The sequence below is a fragment of the Poromitra crassiceps genome (genome assembly GCF_964638095.1).
Source record: "Poromitra crassiceps genome assembly, chromosome: 21".
Lineage (NCBI taxonomy): Eukaryota > Metazoa > Chordata > Actinopteri > Beryciformes > Melamphaidae > Poromitra > Poromitra crassiceps.
The window spans coordinates 11591570-11619160 of NC_139638.1; the positions used below are offsets into that span (position 1 = coordinate 11591570).

The following is a 27591-nucleotide window of genomic DNA, read 5'->3' on the forward strand; positions in this document are numbered from 1 at the left end:
TCAAAAGATGGGTCTAGACACCTTATTTGTTCAGTTATCTGCAATATTGGCTGAGATATAGTGAAAATATACTTTTTCTGTGAGGTGAGGCCCTGCTCTTCGTACAGCCCTGTGAGGTGAGGCCCTGCTCTTCCTACAGCCCTGTGAGGTGAGGCCCTGCTCTTCCTACAGCCCTGTGAGGTGAGGCCCTGCTCTTCATACAGCCCTGTGAGGTGAGGCCCTGCTCTTCATACAGCCCTGTGAGGTGAGGCCCTGCTCTTCATACAGCCCTGTGAGGTGAGGCCCTGCTCTTCATACAGGCCCTGTGAGGTGATGCCCTGCTCTTCATACAGCCCTGTGAGGTGAGGCCCTGCTCTTCATACAGCCCTGTGAGGTGAGGCCCTGCTCTTCATACAGCCCTGTGAGGTGAGGCCCTGCTCTTCATACAGCCCTGTGAGGTGAGGCCCTGCTCTTCATACAGGCCCTGTGAGGTGAGGCCCTGCTCTTCATACAGCCCTGTGAGGTGAGGCCCTGCTCTTCATACAGCCCTGTGAGGTGAGGCCCTGCTCTTCATACAGGCCCTGTGAGGTGAGGCCCTGCTCTTCATACAGCCCTGTGAGGTGAGGCCCTGCTCTTCATACAGCCCTGTGAGGTGAGGCCCTGCTCTTCATACAGCCCTGTGAGGTGAGGCCCTGCTCTTCATACAGCCCTGTGAGGTGAGGCCCTGCTCTTCATACAGGCCCTGTGAGGTGAGGCCCTTCTGGCACATCGGGCACAGAAGGGTTTTAGCGCAGATCATGTGTGGGGCCTTAAGAGATGACATAAATGTTCAGATGCACCTACACCACAACAAATGCAGCTCACACCAAGGTCAAATCAATATATTCAGATTTATTTGACATGAACCACATACAGTACACATATACATTTCAGTGAAAAAGAGCGAGAGAAGGAGGAAAGTTATACGTTTAATTTGGTCCCACAGACAGAAGTTACATGATACACGTTCCATCTTTTAGGTATTTCATGGACTCCATTTGTTGTGTCATGGCCAGAACTTCGTGAAATCCTGTGCTGAGTCCAGACATGTGCTGGAAATAGGCCTCCTTCTCCACTTGGACCGAGAGATTATTCACCCCCGCATCTTTCAAAATGGCAGTCACCTACAAACAAGGGGAAACCGCACCGTCAGAGACCAATCATATCTGTTTGTACATTCATACAGTACTGGTAGTTTCAGAATTTCTGGTCCAAAAATTAATTATATATGAATCATTCATAAACTAAACTCCAAAGCCCAGTTTGCACCAAAGATTCGCAACGAGATGAAAACGTTGCAGGGAAAGTTGCAGCGGTGTAAACTGGCCCGTCTCATCTCGACTCCAGCCAGCTGATGGCTTTGCCAGCAATATACCCTTCTCACAGGGGCCATTTTGTGTCAAAAAGGCAGGGTAAACACAGGTGCAAGCAAAACACTAATGAGGGTTTCAAACTGCCATGATTGGAATTTGGAAACCCTCATTAGTGTTTTGCTTGCACCTGTGTTTATTCTGCCTTTTTGACACAAAATGGCCCCCATGAAAAGGGTCTATTCAGCTTGTCAAGTTGCAGGGGCTGGTTGCAAGTAGTAGCCAGTCTCACTGTGAATCTTTGGTCTAAACTGGGCTTAACAACCCCAAAAATAATCAGAATCATGGGGGGAAAAAAGTAACCTGCAGTGAAACTCTTGATTCACTTATTTCTACCCACCTGTTGAACGATCCTCTGCTCCACAACATCTGACATAATCTGGAGGTGAATTGTTCCTGCAATCACACTGGCCGAATGCCTCCAGAAGTGGGGGTCTCGGTATGACAGCACTCCTTCAATCTTTTCAATCTGAAAGAACAGTCAGGAAAATCAATATTATGAATACAATGCAAATCAAATATCTTAACGAGTCATTTAATGAAGTCTTAACACATTCACTGCCAGCCGTTTTTTTTTTACTGTAGGTAGCTTCTGCCAGAGGGTTTTTTTGAGGATTCTGGCTCATTTTACAAGAGCCGAGGATTATTTTGCTTGGACTTTGTGAACACAAAGTTCACAAAAGTACTAATAGAATGTGTGCTTTCTCTGTCTAAAAGAGTTAGTTTGTAGAGTTAGTAGTTATGTAGATATTAGCCGTTGAGTACAGCATGGTTTCAGCGTCTGAGACTGAAAGCTGAGATAATCGCAGTTTTGTGAAATTCAATCAAACAGGCAGAACAGTCACTTTAACCATTTATTTTTGGCATCAGTGAGAGATCAGACATCTAAACAATATAGTTCTGAACGCCCTCTCCTTCAAACTCCTCCCTCCGTGGGCGTGTCTGGTGGCTTTCAGCAGCGTTTGTCACAAGCGAGTTTCTACTGCCTGTCTGAGCAGTGAGCAGCCTCCCTCCCTGGCGGGTGTGGATGGGGCTCACTCGTTTCTTGGGTTTGAGAGCTTTGATGAAGCTTTGTGCGATTCTAGGCTTTATGCTGCGTGTTTCAAAGTGTGTTTTCCACCCAGTCTATTTTTGGAACCCCCCACCGTTGTGCGCCCGTGTGCACCAGCGTGAAAGCGTTTTCGCCTACAGTATGAGAATGAGGCTCGTTCGTTTCTGGGTTTTCGGTTGAGCTCTCAGCTGCAATGAAGCTGCCTGCGTGCGATTGTGGGCTTTCTGCCGTGTTTCAAAGTGTGTTTCACCCATAATCTATTATGCAAATTTGCAATCCCCCACCGCCAGCTCCCAGCGCGATAATGCGCCAAAGCAAAAGCGTTTTCGCCAATCCATTTTACAGTATGAGAGAATGGTTTCCTCGCGCGTTCCCCTGCAGTTTTGGCTCTGCTTTTTCTAGTTTGGAGAGCACTGTCGCCACTTAGTGGGTCGGTGGAATGGGTTGTACACGTTCGGTGGCTCCAATATTTTTATAGGAGACGTGGGGGGCGTTGATCCACGTCCCACCGTCAATTTTTTTTTAAGACGAGATATCTCGTCATTGGCAGTCAACCGTTGGATTTTGTAAGCCGAGATATCTCGTCAATGGCAGTGAACGTGTTAAAATCATTCTTTTTCTAGAAACAAGCAAGAAAATCTGCTAATTTGGGTCACATAATTTATACTGCTGCAATTCAAGATTTATCTTGAATCATGTGACATAATCTTCATGCTAGTGGTGTGATCTACCTTACCTCTGTGAAGGAGGTTATGTTTTCTTATGTTATGTTATGTTATGTTTGTTTGTCTGTTAGCAGGATTACAGAAAAGCTACTGGGCCGATTTCGATTAAACTTGGTGAGAGGGTGTAGCAGCGGCCAAGGAAGAACCCATTACATTTTGGCACGGATCTGATCCGGGGCGAGGCTAGGGAAAAGGGACTGTAACTAGGGATAGGAAGGTCATAGAGATTCAGGATTCCAGGGGTGGGTAGGGGGAGTGGCTTAGTGTATACAATACTAAAATACAAGACTAAATCACTTGTTTCCCAAATGACAATTTTGTAGTGTAACTAATCATTATAAATAATAATTGGTGGCATCTCACCTTCTCCAGCGCGATGTTTAGATCCTTTTCGTTTTCTGGAGGAGTTCGTAGAAGAAGAACCTCACATGCGTCCTTTAGCAGAGGGATGACGCTGAGGAAGATGAGCGTGGCAATGAAGAGCGAGCAAATAGGGTCTGCAATCAACCAGCCAAACTGCCGGATGAGGATGGTGGAGATGATGACACCAACGCTGCCCAACGTGTCAGCCAGGACATGGAGGTACACTCCTGGAATTTAGGACAGAGACAGAAACAACGTGTCAGCCAGGACATGGAGGTACACTCCTGGAATTTAGGACAGAGACAGAAACAACGTGTCAGCCAGGACATGGAGGTACACTCCTGGAATTTAGGACAGAGACAGAAACAACGTGTCAGCCAGGACATGGAGGTACACTCCTGGAATTTAGGACAGAGACAGAAACAACGTGTCAGCCAGGACATGGAGGTACACTCCTGGAATTTAGGACAGAGACAGAAACAACGTGTCAGCCAGGACATGGAGGTACACTCCTGGAATTTAGGACAGAGACAGAAACAACGTGTCAGCCAGGACATGGAGGTACACTCCTGGAATTTAGGACAGAGACAGAAACAACGTGTCAGCCAGGACATGGAGGTACACTCCTGGAATTTAGGACAGAGACAGAAACAACGTGTCAGCCAGGACATGGAGGTACACTCCTGGAATATGGGACAGAGACAGAAACAACGTGTCAGCCAGGACATGGAGGTACACTTCTGGAATATGGGACAGAGACAGAACGTGTCAGCCAGGACATGGAGGTACACTCCTGGAATTTAGGACAGAGACAGAAACAACGTGTCAGCCAGGACATGGAGGTACACTCCTGGAATTTAGGACAGAGACAGAACGTGTCAGCCAGGACATGGAGGTACACTCCTGGAATTTAGGACAGAGACAGAAACAACGTGTCAGCCAGGACATGGAGGTACACTCCTGGAATTTAGGACAGAGACAGAAACAACGTGTCAGCCAGGACATGGAGGTACACTCCTGGAATTTAGGACAGAGACAGAAACAACGTGTCAGCCAGGACATGGAGGTACACTCCTGGAATTTAGGACAGAGACAGAAAACAACGTGTCAGCCAGGACATGGAGGTACACTCCTGGAATTTAGGACAGAGACAGAAACAACGTGTCAGCCAGGACATGGAGGTACACTCCTGGAATTTAGGACAGAGACAGAAACAACGTGTCAGCCAGGACATGGAGGTACACTCCTGGAATTTAGGACAGAGACAGAAAACAACGTGTCAGCCAGGACATGGAGGTACACTCCTGGAATTTAGGACAGAGACAGAAAACAAAAGCTTTTCAAATTCAAATGCTTTTGTCTTGTGCTAAATCACTACCTTTTTGTGTTTTATTTATGTACAGAACAGAATAACTGAATAAGACACAAAAAAGGAAATACATAAAATAGACTATAAAATACATTGAATAGCCTATACAAAGAATAACACCAGGATGTAAGTAACCATAGTTATAATCATAGATAAGATACAATATTGTTTATTGTTTATTGAAAGGATCCCCATTAGCTGACGCCATGGCGACAGCTAATCTTCCTGGGGTCCACAAAAAAAACACAACAAGACATACAAAGTACATGCAATACAATACATAACATAGAGCATACATTAAAATGATACTGAGCAATCAAATGCTTAGGTGCACAGTATCAGTGCAAACAATACAATAGAAATTAGAACAGAATAGGAGAAGTATTAACTACATTTGGTTCAGTCACATGGTCAGCTGCATTAGGTGTGTCTTGAGTTGATTTTTAAATGACGATTTATTTTGTGTCTGAGTTATATGAGGAGGTAGTGAGTTCCAGGATGTTATTGAACGGTAGATAACTGCGTTTGAGAAGGTTTGTTCTTGGGGTTGGGGGTATTAAGTGTCCTGAGCTGGCATTCCTGGTGTAATGTTTGTGTCTGCTGCTTATGTTGACTATCTGATGGAAGAAATATTCAGGTGTCTGATTAAATAATACATTTCTAAAAAACATGATGAGGCTAAAGTAAAGTTTAATTTCAACGGGGAACCAAGACAGTCGATCGTGCATATATGCTATATTTGTGCGTGTTGAGCAATGAAGTGCCAATCTGGCAGCTCGATTTTGAACTAATTGTAATTTGTTTATGTCTTTCTTAGCTGCTGCTGACCATATGACTGGACAGTATTGCAGATGACAAAAGACCAAGGACTGTATTACTTGACAGATAATAGAGGTTGTTAAATAAGCAGAGCACTTTCTAATCATTGCTATGCCTCTCCCCATTTTGGTTACAATGCCGTCAATATGATCAGACCATGACAATAGTTCATCCAACATAACACCTAGTAGTTTTGTCTTCTTGACCTGTTCTATCGCCATCCCTAATCTTTTGAGCCAAAAACAATACTTTTAGTTTTAGCAATGTTCAGGACTAGTTTGTTATTTTTCACCCAAATAGCCACGCTCTCTAGGTCCTGATTCAGGATGGTTACAAGTTCATTTTTAGTTGAAGCAGTGCTATACAGTGTCGTGTCATCTGCATACATTACCATGTTGGAATTCTCAATTGCAAGAGGCAGATCATTTGTGAAAATAGAAAAGAGTAAGGGGCCCAAGCAGCTTCCTTGTGGAACACCACAGCTGTTGTATATACACTCTGATAGACTACCATTAAAAAAGACTCTCTGAGATCTCTCAGAAAGATAGCTGACCATCCAAGAGAGTGCTGTTCTACTAAATCCATATTTCTTTAGTTTAGCAATCATTATATCATGGTCTATTACATCAAATGCAGCGCTGAAGTCAAGCAGCACTGTACTACCATTTTCTTGTTATCCATTTGCTTTAGCCAATCATCAGTTAGCTGGGCTAGGGCAGTGGCTGTAGAGTGATTTTCTCTGTATGCGTGCTGGGAATTAGTGATCAATTTATTCCTGGTAAAATAATCTTGAATTTGCTTGAAAACTATTTTCTCCAACAATTTGCTCAGGACAGGAAGTATGCTTATTGGACGACTGTTAGTACCTGTGAAGGCTGATTTATTATCCTTTGGTATTGGAATCACCTTTGCCTCTTTCCAAACCTTTGGGCAAACCCCATACATGAGGCATTGATTAAAGATGTGACAAATTGGAACAGATACATGTGTAGAAGCAATTCGTAACAGTTTGCCATCTAAATGGTCTATACCGGCCGGTTTCTCATTTGGCAGAGACAACAACAGCCTTTCGATCTCAGCGGTGTCAACCTGCACAAAATCAAATTGACAGTTTTTATCCTTCATCATACAGTTCTCAATTAGTGTACATGGGGAGGAGCCATCAGTGGGAGTCAAGTTCTTTCTGAGATTATCAACCTTGTTACTGAAGTATTTATTGAAATAATTGGCAATCTCAACTGGTTTAGTTAAGAAAGTACCATTAGTTTCTATAAATGAGTTTTTCTGATGTGACGACCTTCCCATTATTTCATTCAATGTTTTCCATAGCTTTTTCCCATCATTTTTTGAGTCGTTGATTTTACTCTGGTAATGTTCTTTCTTTTTACTTCTATTTAGTTTGGTTACCTGATTTCTTAATTTACAGTAGTTTTTCCTATCAGATAGAGAGCAAGATGTTTCAGCAACTTTTTTCGCCTCATTTCGTTGTGCCATGAGAGTTTTTAAATCACTACTGATCCATGGGGCGCATTTTGCCCTCACAGTTGTTTTTTTCAGAGGTGCATGTTTGTCAGCAATTTGCATAAATAAACTCATGAATATACTCAGTGCCAAATCCGGGTCCCCTTCATGACACACTGTTGACCAATTAACATTTCTCACATCCTCTATAAAAGATTCTTGCTGGAAGTACTTGTAAGACCTTTTGTGTATGATCCTACCAGCTGCCTTAGGGACCTTAGTTTTCCTTTTGAGTGCAATTAGGTTATGGTCACTAAATCCAAGAGCTATTGATACTGCTTTAGAGCAGTGTTCAGGAATATTTGTGAAAAAGTGATCTATGCACTTGGATGATGATTGTCCCTTCTTATTTGTACTGGTTCTTGTTGGTAGTGTAACAGTTTGTGTTAAATTACATGCACTAGCCACTGCAAGAAGCTTCTTCTTTAGCGGACACACAGCAAACCAATCAATGTTCAAATCACCAACAAAATATAATTCACGGTTTTCATCACTAGATTTATCCAGCATTTCACAAATAGAGTCTAAATATTTCATATCTGCGCTAGGCGGCCTATAGCAGCAACCCACAAGTATTGGTTTAGTTTGTGGCAGGTGAACCTGTACCCACAATGCCTCTATGTCATTCAACATTAAATCCCTCCGTACTTTTACTGGAATGTGATTCTGCACATACAGAGCTACGCCTCCCCCATATTTATTTCGGTCTTTCCTGAACAAAGTGTATCCATCAACCGCTAAATCTGAATTCTCAAAAGAGGGGTCTAGATGTGTTTCAGATATTGCTAATATATGAATGTTGTTTGGCTGCATCACACAACTTAATATAAAATGAGTAGAGTATATCAAGTCAGAGTATAGACCATATTGACATCGTAAACGGTACAGTGTTTCTAATTGAGAAAAAACTGAATATCAAATTGTACTTGTTCTAATACTTCTCTAAAATACTAATCCAAAATCAAGTCCATGTTTTTTGAGGAAGATGCTAGGAAAATGGGAGGTTTAAAATACATACTACAGCATGCGCTGGGACGCGTCATCAGTGATGTTAGCTAGGGTTGTAAGGTGTTTCGGGTCTCAACATCATACACCCTCGCCCAGTAGACCCAGCCGAGGCTGATTAAGACCCCAAACCGCATCCCAGAAGCAGCCGCTCAAGGATCAGCCTTACTCTGTCTGCAACGTTGCCCGCGGAAGGGTTGATCACGCCCAATCCGCTGCAATAGAGTTAGTGCTACACCGCAGTATTGTAAGACCCTTCGATGCATGGAGGGTCTAGGCCCTGTGTGGGTGACTCCAGGCCGGGCTCCTCCTACGTCTCACCAGACCCTCCTGGGGTAAAGGCAATCCTACCATGGGCAGAGAGGACGCCTCAAGAAGGCCTGTGCGCTGCATGTCATTCGCCTGCGACGAGCACCTCGCTCTAGCCTGAAGGACCCCAGGCTGCACCGATCTTTGCACAGATTTTCAGGAGGCTAATCCGTAGCGTTTGTGGATTTCTCCCTCACGAGAGAGCCAGGCTGGGGTGCTAATCACATCCCGTACCGGATGTCGTCTCTCTGACCATCAACTGTCTCTCCAGCTTGTCACCAAACTATACTTGGTTGTCACCTAGTCTATTTCTAAGTGTCACTGGCCAGGGGAGCCAGGATTCTATGTTTAAAATATACATACTACAGCATGCGCTGGGACGTGTCATCAGTGATGTTAGCTGGGGTTGTAAGGTGTTTCGGGTCTCTCAACATCATAATTTACCAGATCTTTCATTTACAATGAATCAGAATTAACTTTAGACCAATTCCTTGTCATTTGCTAAAGTATGGATGGTCTTATTACCAAAAACAAATACAGGTCCCTCTTTTTGATCTCATTTGGTGTTTTCCCCTAAAGGAAAGAAAGAAAATGACTCCTCACCTCTCATGTTGGCGTTCATTCCTCCGCCCCCTGAGCCGTGTGACTGCCCGTGTCCGCCGTGGGCGCCATGCCCCCCGTGTGAATGGCCGTGCCCCCCGTGGCTGTGCTCGCCGTGGCTGTGCCCGTGGTGGGTGTGGCCGTGGTCATGTGACGAACAGGCTTTGCCTCCGTGGGTGTGGGCGTGGCTGAAAGCACAGATGCCCACCAGGTTGACCAGCAAGCCTCCGACCGACACCGGCTGCAGGAGACAAAAACAGACGCCGCCGTTAAGACAGTTGATGTCTAGTGAGATACCATGAGACAATTAAACCCCGAAATGAAATATAGTAAGTAGGGGAGGGGCGATTATGCTTATCTCATGATACGATTTGATACAAGAACAATACAATAATAAATAAAAGTTTGATGCCAACAAAATATGACTGTGCAGAATTTTTTTTAATTTTCTGTGACACAAATTTCATGATTTGAATTGGTTTGCTAGAATATAAACTACTATTTAAAAATATCAGTACAAAGTGCAAATATTACAATTTAGATGGAGCAAGCCATCTCATTTGTGATTAATACAGCTGAATAAAATGTTGCTAATATCACAATCCATTTTTATGCCCCACAATACATATTGTCACATTCTTGTATAGCAATATATCCTCCTAGTAATTGTTGTAAAACATTACAAGCAACATTACCAAGATGGGGCAAATGTACTGTCTGTCATGTATTCACAAGCCTTTACATGAAGCTGCAGAAGCAGTTGACTTACAGTCAGCATGTCTGTGTTTATGTTAGGAGGATCCACCAATCGTGTGACGGACTCCATGAAGACAAAGAAAGCTATGACCATCAGGAACAGGCCGTTGATGAATCCAGAAAGAAGTTCAACGCGACCATATCTGCGGGGGGAAAAAGGACGATGAATGAGTGAATGTTGAATTTCTTTCTCGCCCTAAAATATTCCAGCATCTCCCACCAAAGCCCTTTCACATCTTCTCAATGGACTTTACCCGTAGGAGAAGATCCTGGTAGCTTTCCAGCGGGTCATGAGGGCAGCAAAAAGACCCAGGACTAAGGCAGAGCAGTCAAACAGCATGTGAAAGCCATCAGATATCAGGCCCAGGCTGTTGGTCCACACGCCGTAGAACAGCTCCACAAACGTAAAAGCCTGGAACATGAGGAGCAAAACATGTCACTGACAATTACGAGATCCAGACTCAAAGTCACAAGCACGCAAGGTACCACTCACTTCTACAGAGCAAACATGGTAAATGGCCTGCAGTTATAGCGCTTTTATCCAAAGTGCTTCACAATGAGTAGGTACATTCACCTAGCCTGGCTCCAGAACTAACATTCACACACCAATAGTGGCAAACTACCACGCAGGGTGCTGGCACAGCCATCAGGAGCAATTTGGGGTTCAGTATCTTGCCCAAGGACACTTCAACATGCAGACTGGAGGAGCTGAGGATCGAACCACCGACCTCTTTTATCCAAAGCGATTAGTGGACGACCCGCTCTACCTCCTGAGCTACAGCCGCCCCAAACATCACACCACTCAAAAAAATTATTGAATGATTGATTGAATTCAAGTTTCTTATGACAAAGGTTACATTTAATTTACATGCCGAAAAGACATTAAGACTATTAGGAAAGCTTTAAAGAAGGGTAGGCTCACAACAGCTGCTTGTTTATCTACTTTTAAGTTCCATGCTCATCTAATCACATTTGATTACATACAAGTTGGAATAAACTAGGACTTATTAGGATTGTGGAACCCAGCCAACAGTTTATGACACTAACAAACAGACTGTATAAACTCATACCTTCAGTGTTATTGTATTGTGTCTATTATTCTCTATTGTACCTCTAATATTCATTCATCCACTCACAGTAATTTCTGTTCTTTTTTATTATAATATTTACATGGCTCTGATAAATATGATAAAAGCATGGCATTGTTTGTCACTTTGGGCAAGCGTGTGTTGGCCAAATGACAGATGTTACGTGTTAAGTGTTATATGATATATATGATAAGATGTTACGTGTGTTTGTGTCTTGCAAGTGAGGATGTGGACTATCAGCTTATTAGCTTCCTGCAAAACAACCAGGGATGCGTCTGTCTAGAACAGTTGCAGGGGTGGGCAACTAACCCTAACCCATGCACCCCGCGAGCGCCCCCTGTGGCCCACGCTGGAATTGCAAAAAAAAAAAGAAAATACATGCAACATGCAAGATACCCATTGAATAAGTGTCCAAATGTTCATGTCATTCTGGCCAATACTCCACTTCTGTTATAACATTTCAGTCTAGAATATGGAATATCTTTCAATAATCTTTATGACTAAAAGGCTAAAAGTAATCTCATGTGTAAGAAATGACTGTTCTACATTGAAGTAAAATTTTAAATAATTAACTCGTTGGTTTTGGATTTATTTAGCTTCAAGAGTGCATTTTTGTTCTTGTGTGACCCTCAACACAGGCTTTGAGAATCCCGGGCCACTTACTGATACGTATGCTTAAATTAACCCACTCATATTCTGGTTTATTTCAAGAAAAACATTTCGGCTAGTGGAAATTCTAATTGACTGGTAACTTTAAAATCTAGCAGCCATATTGGCAGGTGGTCAAAAAAGTGAATTTCAAGCCCTGCAGGGAGAACAGGTGGTGACATAGGAGTGAGTGAGGAAAAGGATCAAATATTGGTGGTTAAGACTGAATAATGACATCACAACTGTTAATTTAAAATGAGTTATTCCTCTAAACCTGGCTTCAAATGCCCCAAATTTTTGGCGCTGGCGCCGTTCGGCCCTGAGCAAAAACTGGCCCTCTGGTAGCGAGGACATTTTTTTGTGGCCCTCTCTATCATCAAAGTTGCCCATCCCTGAGTTCGGGTAAAAAACAAAATAAAATCCATTGGGCTCTCCTGCATAAGTGGTGCTTACCAGGTTGAGACAGAGAAAATAGAAGATCTGCCTGGAGTCGTACTCCTCCAGGATCTGTTTGAGTGACTCTTTGATGAAACGAGGGAGGGACTGGGAAGTGTGCTGCAGGGCGTCTCCCATGAAGTTGTAGAGAGGCGTCCCTTCAGGTGAGTAGCCCACCAAGGTGCCCTTCTGACCTTTCCTGGATGGAGAGGAGAGGATACTGGAAGCTGCAGACAGAGACGGGGATGAGAAATCAAAGTTTATTGGTCAATATAATATATATAAAATATGAAATGGTGATACAAATGTTCAGAATGAGTCTTAAGGTCCTTACACATCAAGAGCGATGCAAATATACGGCACGAAATTGCGATGCGAGTTTTGACCTACCTGTCAATCACAGCCACAGATGTGTACACGTCGGAAGCGAATTTCTGAAAAATCGAGCGTGGTTCGAAAAAATAAACGCCGCAATAACGCTCAGCGAAACTTCGCCGTTGGTATGCACGGTTGCATTGACTGATATAGGTTCGGAAAATATTATTGATGTGCAAATTAATCGCACGAAAAAGAACGCTCCCAATGTGTAAAGACCTTTATACTGTTACATTGGGTAAGACAAATCCATCTGTCATTCAACAGTTAAAAGGAAGTATCCATGTGAAAACCACTCTAAAAAACAGGCATTGGTAATGCACTTTAAGTTAAATTAAGTTAAGTACCGGTAATGTACTTTGAAGTTCTGGGTACTTTCTTCTTCTTCTTCTTTTTGGTGGTGGTGGTATAACCAATAGACCCGTGCAACTTTCAAACAGGCTCCTCCAGTCAGTGGTTCTCAAACTCTTTTGTCTTCAGTTCCCACTTTCCCTGACTTCTGAATCCAAGTACCCCCGTTACCAGACTACAACATTTTGCTTAGAAAACTGCAAGAGAAAACTAGAGCATATGATCCAATACATGAATGATAACCAACCTTTTGAAGAAATTACAAAATAACAAATGGTAAAATGGTAAATGGACTGCATTTCTATAATAACGCTTCTATCCGAAGCGCTTTACAATGTGCCTACATTCACCCATTCACACACCGAAGGCGGCAAGCTGCTGATTTCTGTCACAGCCATCGGGAGCAATTTGGGGTTCAGTGTCTTGCCCAAGGACACCGACATGCGGACTGGAGGAGCCCTGGATCGAACCACCAAGCTGACGTTCGAGTATATACATCCAGCTGCCGTCTACCAGGCTCCAAGTCGAGGCTGATGCACAAGCATGTTTTCCGCTTTAGCCAGACTAGCAACAGAAATACCGCAATTTACTTTCAGAATAAAAGGCAATCAAATTCTCACCTTTGGACGAAAAAAAGTATTTCAACGAATGAAACAGAAAACTTGAATATAAATACTTGTGATGTTGAGATTACATATGGAGTGAAACTGCGGCTGTAAAGTATTACTAAAAATCAATATAAAGGTTAAGGATTTTATTTTGAAAGCCCTAAAGCAGAAGACCTACTTTTACATTCTAGCTGACTTGACACTCGTTCAGTAAATGCTGGAAACTCATCTCATCCAAGAGACGCTTTTTTCTTTTTTTTTCTGTTGGCATATTCTGCCATTTGGATTCCATTGGACATGTAAAGTCAGATTTCAGCCTGTGGGAAGCATTGATGTCATCAAGAGTCAAAACAATACTGTTTCCAGCTGGTGTGCTAATCAGCTGTCACTAACTGCTTTGTAACGTTTAGACCGAAGAAAAAGCCAATAGTTTGTGGATATTACTGGGTTTTTGGGCCCATCTAAAAGGGGTCAGGGATCAACAGGTTAATCCCTGGTTATGACAATTCAGATCGGACCTGGGTCACAACCCGGGACAGATGCAGAACAATTAGGCCTTGCATATTAGCATAACAAATAGCAACCCGGGTGGTGCCGTTCACACTGAAATCAACCCTTGTCCGACCCTGGTCCAGTTGCCAAGCCGAGTCGGGCAACCCGGGTTAACCCTTTCATACCCAAAACCAACCTGGGAATAACCCTAGTTGGACACTGGGTGTGAAAGTAACCCCGATTTCTTGGTGGGTAGCTTTCTCCAATCACTCTGGGCTCTGGCAACTGTGCGGATTCACAGCGGACTTTTACTCTGTTTGCATTACACAAATGTGTCCCCTGTAAACAATCAAACGATGACAGGTGGGAACTAAAATGACCTCGTCCTCAGGCAAAGTATGAACCAGTCCCATGCTGCCATCTACTGTTAAGAAGAAGACATAGCAAGTGTACTTCCTTGTCATAGAGAAACAGTATTCACCACAACTGATTACTGATTTTAAATTACAACCAGATAGACATTATATGAAAATAGGGCTGCAAGATATTGGAAAAAACTGACATTGCAATATATTTTGTTTCTGTGATATATATTGCAATATGAAAAAACACAGGAATTTAATTCCCCCTGCTGCCCCACCCCCTTCTGGGGAGAGCAGTAGACACACACATGCTTCCTCCGATACATGTGCAGACAGTTGCCAGCTGCTTCTTTTCAGCTGACAGCGGGGAGCTTCACCGGCAGGACGTAGCACGTGGGAGGATCACGCTGTTCACCAGTTCCTTTCCACCACGAATAGGCGCCCCGACCGACCAGAGGAGGCGGTAGTGCAGCGACCAGGACACACAGCCCCAATCCGGCTTCCCACCCGCAGACACAGCCAATCGTGCCTGTATGAACGCCTGGCCAAGCCGGAGGTAACACAGGGGCGCGAACCTGCGACCCTCATGTTGTTAGGTTGGGAATCTACCGCTACACTACCCGGACGCCCCTGGGCGATTGTAGATAAAATGGGAACACCAAAACGGTAATTGCAACGTTCATCACAAAATAATTCCCCCTGAGCATAACAGATTGATGGTATTTAATAGTGTGCGAGGATCTGTAAGATGAAGACTATAGGGTCTTTCACACCGGCCATGAAAGCCGAAAAATGCGCGGAGATTAGGATTCGCGGCTCCGATGTGAAAGGCATGAACGCGCGTTGGTGGGTAATTCTTGTACGCCTTTTGTCCCGGCACCAAAGGTTGTCACATCGCCGTATTGGCAGACAACCCGCCTCCACTTGAAAGGTCGTCGCAGCGAGCCGGAAAAGGTGCGAATGGTCAGCTCATTCATAAAAAAATTACAGGGGAAATCACCTCATGTATCAAGAAAGTGACGAGTGAAAGTAAAAAAAGTAGACTGATAGACAGACCTATCTCCACACACCACACTGTGCGAGGCAGCGCTTCATACGAATCGCTCATAAGATCGTGGTGTTTTTGCAATGTCAGCGTAGGTAATTATTATGTATATTAACTTTATTACAACTTTGGCATGACAATATCTGCTGCTTTACCTTAACACAGTGTGAGTGTTACAGTTACAACAGCCAACTAGTCCGCTGCTCTCGCTTCAGGCAGCCTCGCACTGTCCCCCTGTCTAGTGCAGGCTGCGGCTGAACAGAAAGCACTGAGGTGAGGTGTCAAGATTTCATCTCTGAGCTCTCTGATAGGCTATTGCTTGATGTGTAACCAATCAGATAGCGCTGTGGGCGGGACATTGCTCCAGACACAGAACTACTGTAGGAGGGGATTCTTCCAGGTGCAGCAGCCGCAAATTAGCGCATTTTTTTATTAAGTTATGATATCGGCAAACAGCCAATGAAAATGCCGATACAGATCTCCTCAGCGGACTAGGAGAAGGAGGAAAGTCTGTTGTTGAATTGAATTCGTTCATCATACAGTAGCCTAGGCTACACTAACCTATGAAAATATTAATTTGGGCTAGGAGGAGCTGGAAATCCCTCTGCTCGCCTTTCAATGCGGGAGCGGGGGATTTCACCTGAAAGTACAGAGCAGCACGGTAATGTGGCCGTGCTGCTTGGCTCGTGTGAAAGCAATTTCTGTGGCGAGGCGGCTGGCTTTACGGGACTCCTAAACGGCTATTTTTCCGCGATCTGTGTATGAAAGAGCCTTATGATTTAGATTAAATTCCATCTCAGAAGAGTCACGGCCGTCACTTACACATGATGAAGAAGAGGCCATTTACACCTGGCGTTAACATGTGTTTTCTGTGATCAGATTGCAATCAGATTGTGTTTTATCACTTGAAATGCCAGGTGTAAATACCCCCAAAACGCATTGAAGACGGATTGCAATCTGATCGGCCAAACCACCTCCGGAGGTGGTCAGGGATGCATTGTGTACACATTGAACACAAGTGTAAATGCAATGTGTCCTCTCAATCTGGATACAGCAACTTTATGCGGATTTGAGAGGACAACCATTTCTGCAATCTGATTGCAATCAGATTGCAATCAGATTGCAGAAAACGCATGTTAACGCCAGGTGTAAATGGCCTCGAGGAAGAGTCACGGCTGTCACTTACACATGATGAAGAAGACGGCGCTGACGAGCACTCCTCCGGACAGCACGTGCTCGGTGCTGTCCTGCTGGGGCGGCTTGCTCATGGAGCGCAGCTGGTGGGTCAGCGGGTGGGTCCAGAAGTTGGCCAGCAGCAGGGCGCTCAGGAGGAGGCACATGGTGCCGTAGCGGGCGCACCTGGGCGCCTCCATCTTCGCGCTGCAGATGGACTCAACGTAAAACTCCAGGATCATCACAGAGAAGATAATCATCCCAAAAGGCAGGATGAGGGACGACCATGAGTCCACCTTGCTCTGTGGTAAAGAGGGACAGAGAGAAAACATGGTCAGTAAAGAGATTCAATCAATTATTTGAATGACAAAGCGAAAGGTAAATTACCGATAAGCCATATTTGTGAAAAAGGTCTATCCCCTGCTCACAGATCCCCATCTAAAATATATCATTTATGAGAGCTAGTTATGTTCGATATATCAGCTGTCTCCACTTCCAAAAGACTGAAAACTGTTAAGAAGTGATTATTTCTAATGCATTAGGCATAAAGTGAGCAGTACTAGGCAATCAGTTGTACCTCTCATGTACCCAAATTGGCTGATTGTAGCTATAGACCTTATTCGCTAACCCCGGACAGCGCCACATTGTTGACATACCGTCCTGCAGCTGACAACTATAGTAAATGCCTTATTGTCGTTTCTGTTCCATTACAAAATAGCAATAGTGATGACAGCAATAAAAAACCCAGAGTTGTTGTTTGTATGCTGCCGTTAATGCCTGTAATAATAAACAAAAGAAAAAACGAGGTGAACAGACTTTGCTGTGAGGAGCTGTCAGAACGTTTCACCTGTCTCTCCTAACTATCCACACATCTCCTGTGCTGCTGACGTATCCTCTGTCTCGCTCCCTTCACGTCTGTGGACGGTAGAGATAGAAACAAACCACGGGGACTTTATTGCTGTCATTACTACAGCCATGCCTAACGCAGGTCACCATCGGAACACAATTGGAACGATACAGGTAACGCTAACGGCGGCTAGCTTCCTATAAACGCTGCTCTCACATAGGCTGTCACTTAACACGTTAACTGCCAACGACGTACTGATACGTCAAGCAGAATCCAACCGTTAACTGCCAGCGACGTATGGATACGTCAAAAAAATCGTTTTTTTTTTTTTGACGGTGGATCGTTGATCTGGCCCTTTTGCATCTTCTATTATACTGTTAGAGCCGCCGGGCGTGTGCAATCCATTCCGCCGACCCACTGAGTGGCGACGGTGCTCAGACTATTGAGTGTTGTTTGGCCAGAAACGCACGCATTCCAGCTGAGCTCAACCGAGGACCCAGAAGCGAACGAGCCTCATTCTCATACTGTAGGCGAAAACCTTTCACACGGGCGCACGGCGGTGGGGGCTTCCAAAGGTGGACTGGGTGGAAAGCACACTTTGAAGCGCGCAGCATAAGCCTAGAGTCACACAAGGCTTCGTCAAAGCTCTCAACCGAAAATCCAAGAACGGATTAAGCCACATCCACGCTCGCCGACGAGGGGCCGCCAGAGAGAGAGGCTGCTGCTCACTGCTCAGACAGGCAGGAGAGACTGGCTTGTGACTGACAAACACGGAGACACGCCCACGGAGGGAGGAGTTGTAAGGAGAGGGGGTGCGGGTGCTGCTATGGAGGAAATTACTGTTCAGAACTATATTGTTTATGTCTGATGTCTCACTGATGCCAAAAATAAATGGTTAAAGTGACTGTTTGATATTGAATTTCACAAAACTGCGATTATCTCAGCTTTTTGTCTCAGACGCTGAAACCATGCTGTACTCAACGGCTAATATCTACATAACTACTAACTCTACAAACTAACTCTTTTAGACAGAGAAAGCACACATTCTATTAGTACTTTTGTGAACTTTGTGTTGACAAACTCCAAGCAGAAAATTATCCTTGGCTCTTGTAAAATGAGCCAGAATCCTCAAAAAAACCCTCTGGCAAAAGCTACCTACAGTAAAAAAAAAAAGGCTGGCAGTGAATGTGTTAAGAGCTGCAGCGCTATGTCGAGAACATGGCGGCGGTGGGCGTGAGTACGTGAGTGACGTCAATCGAATAAGGTCTATACTGTAGATCAGTGGTTCTCAACCTGTAGTACGGGTACCACTGGTGGTATGCGTGGCTCCCTCCCTCTCATCATTTCATATGGTGGTAAGTTCTGGGGTGGTACTTGGTGTAAAAAGGTTGAGAACCACTGCTGTAGATAATGCTAGCCAGTTCCACAACAGATTGAACAGAAAAGTGCCCAAATAGGTGATGTGCATCTATATATGTCTCTTCTTGTCACAAATGCTCTGTCCGCTTACTTCTGTGGTCACTGAGAGCACGATGACCCAGGGCAGCAGCACCATCACAGAAACCAGGTTGTCGAGGGCGTAGAGGCGCTTGGCTCCTCCGATTTCCACCGACAACTTCCGAGAAGCGGTGTGGAAACCCACCTTCAGGCACAGGGAGACGACTAGCAACACAACCCCACCCTGATGGGCAAAATAACCCAGTGGAAACAGAAAGAAATGAGGTAAAGGAGGAAAAGGGAGATGTAACTTTTGCATGGTTCAGACCTCGACTCATTGAATAAGAGGTCCCACAAAAATCCAGCTGGAAAGTAAATTAAATATTACTAGGGATGCACCGATTGCCATTTTCTTGGCCGATTCCGATTTCCGATTTTTGAATAGTCTGACTTGCCGATACCGATTTTTGCCGATTCCGATTTTTTTTTCTAAAAACAACAATTGACAGCTTACACAAACGTTTTTGTAACTTTGTTTGAAAATTAAGATTCAAAGAACAATTCTTACATCTAATGGGGATCCAAATAAACAAATAAACAATTCTTATCATTTGCATGAAGTAGGACCATCTCACTCAAACACATCTCAAAATAAAAGTGTTCCAGGTTAGGCTACTGGACAGAGCTTTTTGTGCAAATACAATGAATACAAAATTGGATTTATTAAATTAAATTAAATTAAATCCAATAGCCTATATCCCACAGCTATCATGCATTTACTTTTCCAAAAGAAAACAGGTGCAACAGAACATCAAAATGATCCATGGACAAGGAGTTTATAGACTGGCTCCAGACCAGTCCTCTTGAGTAGAGGGGAAATGAGTTTATGAGTTACAGTAACGATCTTCAGTCTGAATATCAGGCGGAGTTTACACACAGTCCGAAGTTTGGTATGCGTATTTTTATCTGCCATCCGAAAAAATATCGTCACGCACACAAACCTGGCACACTTGTGAGTCCGATGCATTTTTATTATTATGTCCGTCGTTCTCATGTCGTTCTATTTGCAATACGAAACAAATAGTCTCTTCCACGTTACAACATGAGTGACAGGCTGAGGCAGCAGCGCTGATGTGGAATGAAGAATGCAGGTCGGGGAATGGTTATACTGGACACAATGCTCACGTTCACCTCGCCAAGCCGGCTGTGCGCGGTGGCCGGGTGCAGCAGCACTGCTTCCCGGGGAGAGAGAGCAGAGAGAGAGGGGCCAGTGAGGTGAAGCGAGCCGCTCAGACTGGACTCCAGCCAGCGGGACTCGGCCGCACCTCTGTCTCCACGGCTCATTTTCGACTTGCATGTGTGACAAACTGCGAGCTTTGTCTACTTCACTGACGGTGAAAAGAATCCACAACAGGAAGGTATGCTGGCGTGTGTGCCTGTCTCGGTGCTTTGGGGTGCGCGCACGTCTTGTGAAAATCAGCTCACTGAAACGGCTATTTAGAGTGACCGGCGCAGATCACCGATCGAGGCCGATCACGTGAAAATCGGCCATTTCCGGTCACGTGCCGATCGATCGGTGCATCCCTAAATATTACTAAATGTAGATAGTAAAATAAAGAGTTAAATGTGTCAGTTGTACCGTGTGTTGCTTGCTTACCTTATGATCTGCAACCCCTAAAAATGCGATGGCCGTGTAAAGGAAGTGAGTGAGGGCGCTGTCATGATGTCCCTCAGCTAGTTAAATGAACAGTCAAGGCAAACACAACATAGAGGAAGAATATGGTGAAAAATGGCAGACTTGGTCAATAAACAGCATTCATAAGAGGAAAGGATACGGTGCTCTGCCATCTTTGCCATGAGATCATCGTTGTCGAAGAGGAGGAGACAGATCACAGCGATGATGAAGACGGCAGCACCTCTGGTCTGCAAGATGGTAAATGGTAAATGGCCTGCATTTATATAGCGCTTTTATCCAAAGCGCTTTACAGTCAGTAGGTACATTCACCCATTCACACACCGATGGCGGCAGGCTGCCACGCAGGGTGCTGGCACACCAACGGGAGCAATTTGGGGTTCAGTGCCTTGCCCAAGGACACTTCGACATGCAGACTGGAGGAGCCGGGAATTGAACCACCGACCTCTTTTATCCAAAGCGATTAGTGGACAACCCGCTCTACCTCCTGAGCTACAGCCGCCCCTAAAGATCCAAACACCCACACTTCACATGTTATAAAGCTTTCTAACACCCACACTTCACATGTTATAAAGCTTTCTAACACCCACACTTCACATTATAAAGCTTTCTAACACAGTTGCAAAATTCGATTTCATGTTTATTTTAAGTGATAAGAATCAATGAGGGTCACCTACCACACTGGAGAGTAACTTTCTGGGATGATAAGTTTGAATGACTCAGTTATTTACAGTATTTTGGTCTTTGCCTGTTCTCAATCTTTGTCCCTGCTGACCACCGTACACCATCTCTCTGACCATCAACCAATCAAACTGCTTCAAAATTCAGTCTGATCATGAATTCTGTTGAATTTCTGTTTCATGATTAATTACAAACGTGTATAAGTAAATGAGCAAGTTTTAAATTAAAATACAATATTTGATTCTATACATGAAATAGTATTATAATTAAGGTAGTCTCGCTGGCCAGCCAATAGTGGGATTGCGATGGGCGGCGCTTAGCTTCAGTGCCCTTAGAAAATAGTTTCCAACAATCCAATTTGCCGTTTTCACCGTGTAGCAACGAGCTATCGTATAAGTTTCTGCCGTTAGCTTGATAGCTAGTTAGCGTTGTTTTTTTCACTCAGGCGGCAGGGCACTATTTACAGCGACACACAGGGAGGAGGGAGCGGAAGCCGCTCTGATTGACATGGTTGGAGCCAATGACAGAGCTTGTAATAAGCCGGGAGCGAACATCCGGCTGCCACCGAAACAGTCGCTCCAATGGGAGAGCAGAGTAGAGCAGGGGAGGGTTTATCCCAGTTATCGCCAGACTCCTCGGACGGAAGGGAGAGGAGGCTGGCCAGCGAGACTATAATTAAGGTGACAGATTTCTATGAATGTAGTATTCTTGGCAGATACATCTTTTGAGTTCACCAGTCCGTCGCCATGTGAGAGAGAAAAAGTGAATTTCTAAGAAGTGCAAGGCATGTGAATGTGTGTCCTCTCCTACCTTGGAGGGGCGGGCTCCTGAGCTGGTGAACAGTCTCTTACCTTGGAGGGCCCGCCTCCTGAGCTGGTGAACAGCACACTGAGGAGAGCGATGACGACCACGTCACTGTGCTCAAACAGCAACAACGTCCTGAGAAAGACACGAGCTAGTCTTCCATCACATTGTCAAGACAACAGCTTGTGATGCATGAGCACACAGATATAAACACAGAGTAGGCCTGGGCAATATATTAATATGATATCGATATCGTAATATGAGACTAGATATCGTCTTTTGGATATCGTAATATCATATGACATAAGTGTTGTCTTTTCCTGGTTTTAAAGGCTGCATTACAGTAAAGTGATGTCATTTTCCAAACTTACCAGACTGTTCTAGCTGTTCTATTATTTGCCTTTACCCACTTAGTCATTATATCCACATTACTGATGATTATTTATCAGAAAATCTCATTGTGTAAATACTTTGTGAAAGCACCAATAGTTATCCCTAAATATTGGTGCAAAATCGATATTGAGGTATTTGGTCAAAAATATTGTGATATTAGATTTTGTCCATATCGCCCAGCCCTACATCTCATGTGTGGCTTTGACTTACAACTGCACATTTAGCCCACTTTGTAGAAAATACAGATAAGTTATGTATCGCCATTCAGCCTAAAAATACAGAGATATGATTTTTGGTCCATATTGCCTAGCTCGAACACACCGTTAAAAATGAGTGTGCTTACGTGCTCACTTAACTATTGTGGTATTTAATTGCTATGTGATAGACACACATTCATGTGATAGACACACATTCATGTGATAGACACACATTCATGTGACACACATTCATGTGATAGACACACATTCATGTGATAGACACACATTCATGGTGAGGTTGGACTTGGGACATTTTACCTTAAAGGTCCACAGAGAGTGAGACCGAAGAAACCCAGGAGGGATATGATGCAGCTGATCACAGAATGCTTTAGTAACTTTATCCACTAAAGTGGGAAAAAAGGACACAGAACAAACAAAAAAGATTTGTTATGAGGCAGGTTGAGCTGATGACGTAATGGTGCAAGGACACAGCGTATTTCATTAAAACATTTAATAAAAACATATTCATTTTTGGCATTTATCCAACACTTCTATCCAGAACAACTTCTAATGAAGGCAACAGTAGATTCACCTTAAAGATTCTTGAACAATATTGCATTCAGACAACACACAGGCATGCAATGGTCAAAGCCTCTCAGGCAACAGATTTAATCATATTTGTGTGTCCCTACAATGGTCATCATGACATGAATGATAGAAAAGTGCTCGCTAAAGACGCAGCCAAGGATAAAAGTATCATTATTTTTCTCAGTTAACACGTTCACTGCCATTGACGAGATATCTCGGCTTACAGAATCCAACGGTTCACTGCCAATGACGAGTTATCTCGGCTTAAATTTTTTTTTTTTTTTTTTGACGGTGGGACGTGGATCAACGCTCCCCACGTCTCCTATAAAAATATTGAAGCCAGCGAACGTGTACAACCCATTCCACGGACCCACTAAGTGGCGACAGTGCTCTCCCAGACTAGAGGAAGGCAAGCAAAAAGCATGTGTGAGGAAGCCATTCTCATGAAAATGGATGGGGGAAAACGCTTTCGTTTTCGCGCTGATTGCTGGCGGTGCGGGATTGCAAATTTGCATAATAGATTACGGGTGGAACACACTTTGAAACACGCAGCATAAATAAGACCAGAATCGCAAAAGCTTCATCAAAGCTCTCAACACAAACCACAAGAAACGAGCGAGCCGATCCAGACTTGCACAGCGGCCGCCAGGCAGACAGGCACAGCAGCAGCAAAGCAGTGAGCCTGGTGACGCGAGGTTACAGACACGCTCGCTGCAGCCAAGAAGAACACATACGGAGGGAGGAGTTTGAAGTAGAGGGGGGTTTCCTGCTGTTATGGAGGAAATTACTGTTCAAAACTATTGTTTAGATGTCTGACTCTTACTGATGCCAAAAATGAATGGTTAAAGTGGCTGTTCTATCGAATTTCACAAAAAGCCGTTTATCTCAAAATAATTTTTCAGACGCTGAAACCATGCTGTATTCAACTGCTAATGCTTACATAACTACTAACTCTACAAACTAACTCTTTTTGACAGAGAAAGCACACATTCTATTAGTTCTTTTGAGATATTGTGTGTTCACAAAATCTTAGCAGAAAAGAATCCTCGGGTCTTGAAAGATGTCCTCAAAAAAACCCTCTGGCAGAACCTACCTACAGTAAAAAAAAACGGCTGGCAGTGAATGTGTTAAGACAGGAGCACATTCAGACACAAGTGGTAAAAGAGGGGGTGAAATCAACAAACCTGTCTTTTTGAAATGACTTTCCCAGAAGAGAAAGGCTTTTGAAAGAAAAGCAAAATAACAGCACTCCTGCCAAAGAAGGAGAATGATTGTCAGCATGCTGTCATTATAGAGACATGGATTCATATATACATTCATATACTATTTAATACAGTAGCTACATAATACTTTACACCTCCACACACACCAACGGTGCTGAATGTCTTTTTTATGATAACAAGAACAAAAACAATGATGTTGCACTTTAGTTACAAAGAGCTGTATAATAAAAGGACTGAAACAAACAACACATAATAAGCTTATATATACTCACCCTAATTTTAGTATGAAGATGAACTGGACGATGTGAACCACTTTGAGAATATCATACGATTCAAAGATCCCAAGAGCCTTGAGGACTTTGGAGACGAGCAGCAAAACTAAATACTTGGTTAAGCTGGAAAGGAGAAAGACAAAACCATCTCTTAGTATTGGAGCAGACTTATTATTAACGCATGTGCATGACATACTGTGGGCTAAAAGATGTTGGTGCCTGAGTTGCAGCGACTATGACAGGTTGCAGACAAAAATAGTGTAAAAAAGACATACATCGTGCACAAATATGTTGCATCAGCCCATATTCTGACTGAGTGGCGCTGTGGTGTTTGGAGAATTTGTGTGGGTGTGTGTGTGTGTGTTTACTGATATCCAAACTAACTAAATAACTAAGTACAATATTAACTCAGTGACATTAGCTCTCGTCAGAGTCCTTCTCTGCAAAGTCCTATTAGGACCTGCATGAACAAAAATATAAATGAAACATGTAAAGTTGTGGTCTCATGTCAATAGCTCAAATAAAATATCCCATCCAGGAAAGCTTATTTCTCTCAATCTTGTGCACAAATTTGTTTACATTCCTTTTCTTAGTGAGCATTTCTATTTGCCAAGAATTTCTTTCAAAATGAATTTCTGTTCAGTGAAATTGACTTTTATGAAGCTTTTACAGTTTACTGATAATGTATATCATAATCAATCAATGTCACAATGAAGAATGCTGTTTGACCATAAAAGTAGCTAGAATTGATTATACAGTACTACATCGAATCCCAATGACGTTACAACTGACAAGTGTCAAAGTAACGTTAATCCTGTGTGGATTAACGTTACTTTAAATCAACATGATACAGTCGACAGACTTTACCTGGAATTGGGCACCTCCACCATGCCCAGTTTCCCACTGGAAAGTACGTTGCTGCTGTATTTCTCCTCCATTTTCCCAGGACGCAGGACATAGGAAAACAATAACTAACGTTACCTTGAAAAAAAGCCAATGTAACGTTATAAAAGCAAAGCAAACAGTTGGTTAGCAGTAACGCTAGCTAGCCTCTTAGCTAGCTAGCTTAGTTAGTTAGCCACCTGGCATGTCAAAGAAATGTACCCAGTTTATATCCGCACCACGCGCTCTATGAAGGTCGCAGGGCAAACTCATACATGTTGTCACTTAACGTTATTTAAAACATGAAAAAAAATACATGACGGGCTTTTTCTCTGCCTCGTTTAGGTTGAATTCTACAGTCCCGAAATGAAAGAAGAACATCCCAGCTGTGCCACTTCCGGACACGGTAAACATTCCACGTCACGAGCGTGTGTTCGTGAACGTTCCTCCTGCGCAGTTGATGAGCTGCGCAAAACCTCTCTCTTCCTCCTCCTCACACTACAGGGCCAACAGCGGTGCCCAAACTTTTAATTTAATAATAATAATAATAATAATAATAATAATAATAATAATAATAATAATAATAATAATAATAATAATAATAATAATAATAATAATAATACCAACAACAATAACAACAATAATTCGTTATATATATATATATATTGTAGCGTTTCAGGTAATCCAAGTATTACCTGTAATGTGATGTGCAATAGAAGTGTCTAGATTGCACCTAGGAACTAATGTGTGTGGGTGTGTTCCTAGGGGGAAGGGGATATATGTGACCAGCGGCCGGGGCGGAGGCCAGTCAGGCCATGTGGGCGAGCTGACCGGGTGGTTGCAGAGCTAGCAGCGAAGCTAGCTGCTAGGAGCTATATTGTGAAGACAAGAATAAAAAGCCTGTACCAACTTCAAGTCTCCAGTTCCTTGGACAAATACTCACTTTGTTACATTGGTGTCAGCAAGTAAAGCGGTAACGCCTCTGATTCGGCTGAGAGGGGAGAGGGTGAGAAGGAACGGCAAAAGAGACTGGGTGGTGCGGTTTTTGGGCTCTAGATCTAGCGCTAGTAAGTTAGCTACCAGGGGTGCTAACTGCTAACTGCTAGCTGCTAAGACCACGTGCGATGGTGCGCGGAGAATGGCCATCGGTGAACGGGAGGAAAGGGGAGCTGACGGCGGGGATCAGCTCGATGCTGGCGGGCATGGAGGCCCGTGTGTTGAGAGAGGTCGGACGGCTGGTGGAAGAGACTCCTGCCTGGGCAGTAGAGGTGATGCGGGCGCTGCGAGAAGTCATGCAGCGGGTGGACTTGATGAGCGCGGAGGTAATGCAGCGGGGAGAGCGGCCGGAGGAGCCACGGAAGAGACTGTGTTGGACCTGCAGAGAGCCGGGCCACGTGGCGAGGTGGTGGCGAGGTGGTGCCGAGGCGGTCCCGGGAGACGGACCGGGTATGCGGGACAACGACATGGACAGCAGGGAGCCTGCTGGGCATGTAGCGCGATCGGACATCTAGCCAGAGAGTGTCCAGAGGCTGTCGGAGATCGGGGGACAGCGGGAGAAGAGAGACGTGCAGGCGGCGGGCAGGTGAGACTCTGCTGGACTTGCCAGTCGCCGGAGCACTTGGCCAGGGACTGCACTGAGAGTGTGGAGGCCGGAGGTGAGACGCAGGCTGGGAAGAGTGTGAGCAGTCGGGGAGAAGAGAGCGTTGTGACGGATGGGAGAGCGGTGCTGCAGGGGAACAGCCAGAGGGAGGAGAGGGACATCGTCTGCAGCGTTGTTACAGTCGGGAGAGCGACGCTCGTGTCTCCGAGTGAGCGAGAGGGGTTACCGCCGGGGGAACCGGCCCAGCCTAACCGCTATACACCCCCTAACGTTGCACTGCGGAGAGCCGAGGGGAAGATCGACGCCGGTGGTGTTCGCTCTGCTGTCCTCAACCCTGGAGGAGGGGGACGGAAAAACGAGCGGAGAGCCGAGGGGAAGATCGACGCCGGTGGTGTTCGCTCTGCTGTCCTCAACCCTGGAGGAGGGGGACGGAAAAACGAGCGAGTGCGAGGCCGGGAGGACGACGCCAGGGTCATCTGGAGAGTCGACGG

At 44.4% G+C, this 27591-nt stretch overlaps 1 protein-coding gene across 1 annotated transcript; it reads right to left on the reverse strand.

Moving 5' to 3' along the window:
- Positions 1-863: 863 nt before the first annotated feature.
- slc30a5 (solute carrier family 30 member 5) lies at positions 864-25887 on the reverse strand. The gene is made up of 16 exons (XM_083657921.1): positions 25486-25887; positions 24619-24741; positions 24308-24374; positions 22854-22939; positions 21993-22080; positions 20603-20690; positions 20425-20501; positions 18841-19011; positions 16497-16785; positions 12096-12304; positions 10161-10318; positions 9920-10049; positions 9154-9391; positions 3528-3754; positions 1729-1857; positions 864-1142 (listed from the first exon to the last, which is right to left on the reverse strand). The coding sequence occupies exons 1-16, from the start codon at positions 25554-25556 to the stop codon at positions 972-974; spliced, it is 2322 nt and encodes a 773-aa protein (XP_083514047.1). The 5' UTR covers positions 25557-25887; the 3' UTR covers positions 864-971.
- Between the last annotated feature and the right edge of the window lie 1704 nt (positions 25888-27591).

Coding starts and splice junctions, on each gene's coding strand:
- slc30a5 (XM_083657921.1), bottom strand. CDS start 25,556: ATGGAGGAGAAATACAGCAGCAACGTACTTTCCAGTGGGAAACTGGGC. Junction 19,012..20,424: donor TAGGGGTTGCAGATCATAAG/GTAAGCAAGCAA, acceptor TTTGCCCATCAG/GGTGGGGTTGTGTTGCTAGT. Junction 16,786..18,840: donor TGCTCTCAGTGACCACAGAA/GTAAGCGGACAG, acceptor TCTTTACCACAG/AGCAAGGTGGACTCATGGTC.